Source organism: Kryptolebias marmoratus, linkage group LG15 (assembly GCF_001649575.2).
Source record: "Kryptolebias marmoratus isolate JLee-2015 linkage group LG15, ASM164957v2, whole genome shotgun sequence".
Classification (NCBI taxonomy): Eukaryota; Metazoa; Chordata; class Actinopteri; order Cyprinodontiformes; family Rivulidae; genus Kryptolebias; species Kryptolebias marmoratus.
Window position 1 is genome coordinate 1,516,675 of NC_051444.1, and position 9,120 is coordinate 1,525,794.

The 9,120-nt window shown below is 39.4% G+C and overlaps 2 protein-coding genes across 2 annotated transcripts in view; one reads left to right on the forward strand and one right to left on the reverse strand.

The window, feature by feature from the left end:
- The window catches only part of ace2 (angiotensin I converting enzyme 2), a 12,140-nt gene extending 4,204 nt beyond the window's left edge, over positions 1-7,936 (forward strand). Inside the window, exons 9-18 of the mRNA XM_017439896.3 lie at positions 624-850; positions 1,774-1,918; positions 2,004-2,102; positions 2,353-2,475; positions 4,046-4,230; positions 5,317-5,375; positions 5,472-5,569; positions 5,648-5,764; positions 6,961-7,155; positions 7,245-7,936. Coding sequence (XP_017295385.1) covers positions 624-850; positions 1,774-1,918; positions 2,004-2,102; positions 2,353-2,475; positions 4,046-4,230; positions 5,317-5,375; positions 5,472-5,569; positions 5,648-5,764; positions 6,961-7,155; positions 7,245-7,347 — 1,351 coding nt within the window. The 3' untranslated portion in view covers positions 7,348-7,936. The remainder of the gene's footprint in view (positions 1-623; positions 851-1,773; positions 1,919-2,003; positions 2,103-2,352; positions 2,476-4,045; positions 4,231-5,316; positions 5,376-5,471; positions 5,570-5,647; positions 5,765-6,960; positions 7,156-7,244) is intronic.
- A 68-nt stretch (positions 7,937-8,004) lies between these two features.
- LOC108250161 overlaps positions 8,005-9,120 on the reverse strand; it is a 7,291-nt gene continuing 6,175 nt past the window's right edge. Inside the window, exon 7 of the mRNA XM_017439908.3 lies at positions 8,005-8,626. Coding sequence (XP_017295397.2) covers positions 8,411-8,626 — 216 coding nt within the window. The 3' untranslated portion in view covers positions 8,005-8,410. The remainder of the gene's footprint in view (positions 8,627-9,120) is intronic.

The following is a 9,120-nucleotide window of genomic DNA, read 5'->3' on the forward strand; positions in this document are numbered from 1 at the left end:
ATCTGTTAAATGTGTCCAAAAATGTGGAAAAGCAACTCAGGTTTTGTTAGCTGTTTGAGAAATTTTGTTCTCGCCCACTACGTTTGCTCACATCCTGTGCATCTCCTGGGGGCTAAGCCCCCCTTGTCCTTAAAACCTAGTGACGCCCCTGGTAACCCCTAACCCAAAAACATAATTTATCCTCGTGGGGACCAGGCTTTGGTCCCCACAAGGAGCAGTTGGTCCTCACAAGGTAGTATATGTTAGGAAAATTGTCCCCACAATGTATCAAATACAAGTCCACACACACACACACACACTGACACACACACACACACACACTCAGGAGCGTTACTGTTTACCAGAAGTTGCTGTAAAAGTGATGTTGAATAACTGCTGAGTCATTCATTTCTGCTGATAAAGTCTGGATTGTAAAATATCAGTAATGACCCCCAGCTTTGAGTCTGTATAAATCTGAGTTTTTATATCTCCTCCTGGGTAAATATTACTTAAATTAAAGCTCATCATAAAACATGATTTGTTTCGTTGGACTTTGTTCTTCAGATCAGACCCGCCAGGAACATCTGATTGTTTTATTGGTGCAGGAAGTCTGATAGAAACTGCTGACATTAACTCTCCTGCAGGATAAAAATGTGCACCAAGGTCAACATGGACAACTTCCTCACAGCGCACCATGAAATGGGTCACAACCAGTACCAGATGGCTTACCGGAACCTGTCCTACCTGCTGAGGGACGGGGCCAACGAGGGTTTCCACGAGGCCGTGGGAGAAATCATGTCCCTGTCTGCTGCGACGCCAGCACACCTGCAGAACCTGAAGCTCCTGCCTGCTGACTTCATCTATGACGATGGTGGGAATAATTCACTCTTTGTTCTCTGAAACAGGAAAAAAGTCCAAACAGAGGATCTGGTTTAATTTGCAGATCATTTCTGCAGAATTTCATATTTTCCAGCAGCTGTTTAAAGCTGGAAACCCCATCAGTCACCTTCAGTGAAACTGATGCACATATTAATGTGAACAAACAGGAACGTGTCCCATGTGCTGTTTCTGTACGGCAGGTTGTTGTATCATATAATCAAACCACACTTCCATCTCTGCTTCCTGTTGTTTGTATTTCAATAAAAGCATTTCTTCTGGCCACAATAACATTTTTACTTATCAGAGTTTAAATAGTCAAAGCAGATTAGCTGTGGCAGCCATCTTGAATCAGACTAACACACACAGACACATCCAGTTACATGATTACCCGCCTTTCGTGACGGTGGGTGATAATCATACAGATGTTACGGTGCTTTACATGTTCACCTTCATCGCCTGCTGCTGGAAGGTGAAAACAGATGTTTTTACTCTGTTAGCAAAATATCTCATGATATTATTAGATTAAATGAAACGATCAGAAACTAACCTCTGGATATGAAAGATGGCTGCCACAGCCAACTGAACTGAGATGAGACAAAAATGGTTGCAGCTCAGTTGATTTTTAAAGATGCAGAGAGAAGATTTGGTGCAAACCGAACTTTGAGTACAAATACATTGTATTTGTGCAATACATGAACAGTTTAAGATGGCCGCCACAGCTAATCTAGTCTGACTCAGTCGGTTTTACAGATCCTGAGCTATAATTTGGTGTGGTAGTAGCTGAGAGTCATCCTGAACAGATCCTGTCTCCTAACATCATGAGGATAAATGATTTTAGCCTCAAAGTAAAATATGCTTTTCTTCAGGGAACTTCAGGGCCTTTAATCCAACCGCTGACATGATTTCTTCCTGCAGAGACGGAGATCAACTTCCTGCTGAAGCAGGCGCTGACCATCGTGGCCACGCTGCCCTTCACCTACATGCTGGAGGAGTGGAGGTGGCAGGTGTTCGCAGGCAGCATCTCCAAGGACGAGTGGATGAAGCGCTGGTGGGAGATGAAGTAAGCCCGTTCCCGGTGGGGACCTGCGGGGGTGTGAAGCGTGTCTCTGAGCGCGTCCGGGTGCTGATTCTGTCTCTTCCAACAGGAGGGAGCTGGTGGGAGTAGCAGAACCAGTTCCAAGGGATGAATCTTACTGTGACCCACCCGCCCTGTTCCACGTCTCTGGAGACTATTCTTTCATTCGGTAACAGTTTTTTTAAAATCTAAAATAAAGGAGGGCTTTGATTCTGAACGTTTGTTATTCCCGCTTTGCTACGAGTTCGATTGTTAGTTTGGTTTTCATGGTCTGTCAGTAAAGTTTGTTAATTATCTGTGGGACAAAAAGTTCAAACATTTATAAACTTATAATGTATTCAGAATAAATTTTATTGCCAGTTCAGTGTTTAAATCCCAGTGTTTTTTTACATCAGTGTAATCTTCTTGTTTTGATGCAGGTACTTTACGAGAACCATCTACCAGTTTCAGTTCCAAAAAGCGCTCTGTGACGCCGCGAAACACGACGGTCCTTTGTCCTCGTGTGACATCACCGGGTCCACAGAAGCAGGAACCAAGCTCAGGTACCGACAGCTCCGTCTTCCAACTTTATTCAGCCGTCAGAATCCGGGGTGTAACCGTACGGGTGTTTTAAAACCGAGCTGTCACGGTTCGGACGGCTGCAGAGAACCAGACACAGAATATTAAGCACTCTGCGTCAAAACAAAGCAAGAATAATGAATTCAGGTGAAAGTCGGGAGCTTGAAGGCCTCCTTCCTGTTCGTTTCAAACCATCTGTATGGAAAGCCAAATGGGACATAAATTAAAGTGAAGTGAAGTGAGATTTATTTATATAGCACGTTTCAGCAACAAGGCGATCCAAAGCGCTTTACAGCAGAAACAAAAAACAGAATCCAATACAGAATGAAACACAAAACAAAAACACAACAATCATGTATTCTAAATGAATCATGTATAATCTAAATGAAATATAGGATAATCTAAATAAAATCATGAAACCAGACATATCTAAGCATGAGCTGAGACGGTCAAAATAGCAGCTAAAACAATCTAAATGAAATCATAATCAGATAAACTAAACATATCTAAACATGAGCTAACACAGTCAAAATAGTAGCTAAACTAAACAACAATTAGGAATCTAACAATCTAACAATATCTAAAGCATGAGCTAAGATAAACTAAACTAGACTAAATGTAAAGAACTAAACTAAGTGTACAGGAAGCTAAAACATGAGAAAGCTAAACTAACTGCACTGAACTTTCTAAATGGTACCACAGACCTGCTAAAAACGGCCGACGTAAGAATTACTAACAAACATAGAGAGGGGGGGAAGGGGGGTGAGGGGGGGTTGGAGTAAGAGAGATGACAGAAACACTGGAAAGTGTGTGTGTGTGTTTGTAGAGAAGTCCATGAATCACGTCACACAGGCCATTGTCTTTGATAATGATGGAATGTTTATCAGTCAGCTCTGAACAGATCCACAGATGTCCTTAGGCAGGAGGGGGCCGAGCATCTTGTCTACATAGTTCCAGGAGAAATAACCTCAAGGGTCACCATCCTGCATGTTTTACCTGTTTCCTGCTCCAACACACCTGATTCAGAGGTTAAATCACCTCTTCATGTTCTGCAGAAGCCTGTTAATCACCCACTGATTCAGATCAGGTGTGTTGGAGCAGAGGAACAAGTAAAACCTGCAGGATGGTGGCCCTGAGGACCAGGGTTGGACACCCCTGCTGTAAGCGTTTAAATTTAGATTAATTGTATTTTCACATTAGGAGAAGTTTAGTAATGTTTTGCCTTTTTATTTTGCATCAAGTCAAAGTCAGTTTTCTTAAAAATCAAACCCTTCATCAGACTTTGTGACAGACCGGCGGTCTGAAGGACGGTTTATTGTTTAATTCAGACGTTAACTTTTCTATTAAATCTTCTCATGTATTCACCAGCTGCTGGGATAATCAGACCTGCTCCTTCCAACATGGCAGCTTCTGTGAGATTTGACTGTTTGAAATAAGTGAAAAATGTTTAGCTTTTATTTTCTTATGCATCACACTGATTTAGACATGTTGTTACATGATTTAAAATATATCATTAAAACGTCATTTTTCTGATCACCGTCTTTGTTTTTCCAGGAACATGTTGGAGCTGGGACGGTCTCAGTCCTGGACCAGAGCGCTGCACACGATATCCGGGGATAAGAAAATGGACGCTCAGCCACTGATGGAATATTTCCAGAAACTTCATGTCTGGTTGAAGGAGGAGAACCTCAAACACAAGAGGTTTGTGGGCTGGAAGACGACGATAACAACATATCCACGTGAGGAAAATCAATTATATAATCCTACCTCTATTTTCAATGTTTCTCCTGTTTCAGTCCCCAGTTTATTTATTTCACAGGGTTTTTTTCCTGTATGTTTCTTATATTTGGATTTCTTCTGCAGACTTTATTTTAGCCGTTCTTATCAAAACGTTCGGCTCGCTCAGCTATGGCTGCTGGGACATTTCTACTTTTGTTTTTAAATATTTTCTCCACAGATATGCATGGAAATCTCCTTAATTCCTTCAAAATCTTTATAATCTTTCTTATTGAAATTAGCTTCAGCTGCTGCTTCTAATTCTGTCTTATGCTACTTTTAGCTTTTAGCTAAATCTTTCCTACTTTAGCTTCAACATAGCCTCGATACTCTTAACTTATTTACCCTTTTGCTACTTTTCAGTTAGCATTTAGCTGGTTTTTTAGCGAGCATTTTAGCTAATCGTTACCCTTTTGTAACCTTTTGCTCTTTGCTAGCATTTAGTTATTGATTAGCTTCTTTTTGCTAAGAAACACAATGTTTGTTTTTTTGTTTACGAGGCTCACGGATTCTAAATAATTTGGGGAAATTAAAATAAATTAAAACACCAAAGAACAGTTCAGGACTCAGGAGGATAAAACTGTCAAATAGACATTTTAAAACATCAGAACTGATGTTTGTTTTTATTTTAACACAACTGAAAGTTTCCTTTAGGGTAAAAACGTCTGTATGAAATTATTTTGCATAACAGTGACCAAACAATAGATGCTGCTTCTGTTGAAACGTTTCATTTGCAACATTTTAAAGAACTGATGTAATATTTTTTTAAAAATCCCCTCAAGACGTTTAAATAGAGGAAGTAGAAAAAAAAAAACTCCAAAGTTTTTAAGACAAACATTTGCATCAGTTACTAATAAGAGTTTTTCCTGATGAAGAAGCACATGATGCTTTCTTCCAGCTGAAACACAGGAAGTCTGATTTTACTCTTAATTTGGTTCACAATGATGTTTATAATAAGAATAACCTGGTCAGTTAAAAAAAGATGGATATATAATTAAAAAAACAAAGAATTTAGTGAGTTTCTGACTCGTTTTCTTTTTGTTTTGCAGCTTCAGATCATGCTATCAAAGTGAGAATAAGTTTGCGTGCAGCCATGGGCGACAACGCTGTGAGTTTTACGTTTTTTCCTGCCTGAAATAATAAATCCAGTGGCGTCCATTCTGTTGTTTTGTGACGAATATTAACGTGCGATCACACGTTTCAGTATTCCTGGAACGACGGCGAGATGTACTTCTTCAAAGCGAGCATCGCTTACGCCATGAGGCAGCTCTACGGCCAGAAGAACCAGACGCTCGCCTTCACGTCAGTATCCTGCATCATCTGAATTATACCACAGAAGAAGACTCAGTTTTAGAGCTGTTTTTGTGTTTTCACCATCAGATCACAAAATGTCCACACCTTTCAAGAAACGCCCAGGATCTCCTTCTACATTGCGGTGACCAACCCTGAAAATCCGTCCGTTTACGTCCCGAAGGCAGATGTGGAGGCAGCCATCAGGTGAGGACGGTTTATACGCAGGTCAGGGACGACCACCAGAATTAACCTTCCTACCTGTTAGCTGTCGGTTCTGCTTCACAGAAAACTGAAATCAGGTTAGAGAAGTGGAATCTGTCCGTCCATCAGATCTTCCAGTTCGCATCCATTGCCATTTTTAATCCACATTGAAAGTAAACAAAGAGTTAAAACTTTGTGGTTTAGTTCAAATGTCTCTGATAATCATCAAAGTTTTCCATTTTCCTGAAAACTATTCAACTTTTAAATAACTGAGTGAATCTGTAGGTTTTATAAAATCCAAACATACATCCAGTTTTCTGAATATTTTAAAAGGAGTCCCCCAAGGCTCAGTTTTAGGCCCAGATTTATTCTCTTTGGGATGAATCTGGCAAAACTGTGCAGCTTAAAATTGGTGTTTAATGTGAATAAAACCAAAGTCACCCCCAGATCTCAGATAATGTTTGCATTTCTACCCCAGGAGGGAGATTTGATCAGAAGAGAATCATCCGACAAATATATATTTGTTTTTTAAAGTTCATTCTAAGCATTTAGAAGAGCTGAAAGTTAAATTAAACTTTTCTTTTTTGGTCAAAATGGATCCAGTCCTAATTTATCAGTCAGGAAAAACTTGTCTGAGTTACATTTTTTAATGATCTTGACTTTGGTGACATTATTTATGTGCTGCTTAGATTCTGTACATCATAGCTCGTTAAGCTTTATAACAAATTAATTATATAGCATCACTGTGAGCGTTATATTGTGTTTTTTAGCATTTTTTTTTTTACTAAGGAGACGACAGCATTAGTATATTTTTTGTACAAAGCTCTTTTGGGTAAACTCACCTCTTATCTGTGTAATTTTCTTTAACAACATGTTTTGAGTTGGGTCCTCTTTAGATTTCCCAGGATTTTCTCTGAACTTTGCAGAACAACGTTCTCTTATTTTGCTCATTGATTAATCTTCAGTCCAAATTAAAGCTTAATGATTTTGTCTCTTTGTGAAAATTTAAAGCTCTGATCAGATTCTGTAACTGAGAAGTGCGACCTGCTGCTCCTAAAATGGAGATTCTTTATGTACTTTGGTGTTAAATGAAATTTCCAGCTTTTAGCTTGGTCACGGTGCGCCATCTTGACCAGATCTCCCTTAAAAAAGTTCATCTCAAGGATCTTAAACATTTAATGAATTCTCCTCGTTTCCAGGTTAAGCCGCGGACGAATCAACGAGGCCTTCCAGTTGGACGACTCGACGCTGGAGTTCGTGGGAATCCAACCGACGCTGGCTGCGCCCAAGGAGCAGCCGGTGGAGGTGTGGCTGGTGGCGTTCGGCGTGGTCATGGGCATCGTGGTGCTGGCGGGCGCCTACCTTCTCGTATCCGGCATCAGAGGGCGCAAGAAGTGAGTTTGGCTTGACGAACATCCAGAACACGGCTATCAGGACCTTCAACGGCGGCGGCGGTGACACGTTTTTGGTTTCTTATTTGCAGGAAGTCTGCAGACACGGCGGTGGAGAATCCTTACGATGCAAACATGGATGGAATCAGCAACAAAGCTTACGAGGAAAGTGACAACGAACAAACTGGATTCTGAGAAGAATCGCTGGTGCTGTAGCTTCATAACATCTCTGTAAAAAGAAAAAGGCATGTCTAATTGCCAAATAATTACTCAACACTTAATTTATTTTAGTATTTTTTTTATATAAATGTCAGTAGCATTATTATATTAAAGTATAAATACGGGTTTAGCTTTAAAGCTTCAAATGTTTACACCTAAAGATGTTTATTAGAAAAGTTTAGAATAGATTTAAAGTTTTATCAAATCAAGCATGAAACAGAAGCCATTCTTTTTTTTTGTTAAATAACACTAATTTAGTTTAACAACAAGGATAACTTTGAGTTCATTGCAGTAGCTACAAACTTTTTCCATTATTGTTTGTTTCAGAGTCACTTTTTCTACTTTTCAGCTTCTGATATCAGCAGCAGCTTAAAGCGTCCAAACATTTTCTGTTCAAAGGTGTAGGATTACTCAGAAGGAATGCATATCACCCGCCACCTTTTATAGCCCAATCTTTGACTGAGATCATCTTGTATAAAGTCTGTGTAACAGGGCTTCCTGGAGTCAGTGTGGGCAAACATGTAAACACTCTCTCCTTAAAATGAATAAATGTCCTTTATTTTAATTTTCATGATGTCATCATTTAGACCATTGGTCCTCCAAACCTTTCAGCTTATGACCCACAAAATAACAAACTTCTGACATTAAATACCTTTTGGTTTAAGTTCTTTAAAACTTATACTGAAAGGAAAAACACCAGGATGCTGTTTTTATTGAAAAGTTATATCAAAAAATGTAATTAATAATTTTTAAATGTGATTTTGTTCTCGGAAATTATCTCAAGATCCCAAACTTTAGGTTTTTGACCCATAGTGGGAACAAAACCCAACTTATTTCCACAAATATTAGTTGAACGTAGTAGTAAGATACATCGTCGATTCTGCTGGAGAAGAACCCTAAAATGATGTTTCTAAGACATTTTCTCTCATTGTTTTATTTTTATTTATTAAGTTTTTTTGTCACCAGTGTTTAGGTCAGAAATAAATGTGAGACAGAGCTTTGACTTAGCTGAGAAGTGAGTTTAACCCTGAAGAAAGCATCACTTCTGGATGATGAAGAGGAAGGACGAGTCCCACTCCTCCTCCTGCTTCGCCATTTCCACCAAATCCTGGTGGTCGATTTGGATGAACCAGCCTTTGAAGAGCGCCGACTCAAATTTCCTCTGTTTCGTCCGGTCCGCCTTCATGTAGAAGACGAAGGAGAAGACGTTCCTGTCCTTCGTAGAAATCTGCCTCAGTCTCTGCTTTTCAGCCGTCTACAAGGAGAAACATTCAAAACATCTTAATACTCGGTTATAATATTCATTAAAGCTGAACTTAAGAGTGTCCTACAGGTCATGGGTCAAACAAAAACTCTGCAGAACTCCAAACAGTAACTTATCTCTCTTTGTTTATAAGGACAGTACAAAAAAAGCCCTGAACCCTCAGTTTCCAAGCCGATTTTAGTCAATCCCTCCAGGATTTCATGGGCATTTTTTGTGATTGTTGCAGCTAAAATGCCTGATTTTGCGGGGCATTTTCCTTAAAGTTGCATTTTTTTTTTCACTAAACTCAATAAACAACCATAACTTTTAATATATAAATCAAAAATACTTTCTAGTTTTGTAAGATAATTCCCAACAAACATTGACATTCTCAAAAGGTGCTTTATTTGAGAACTTTGATAGCTTCTAAACTGACATTCATGAGCATTTCTGGATTGTCCCTGGTCTGCAGCTCTCCTCACATGTTTTGCAGACACAAAGTGTTT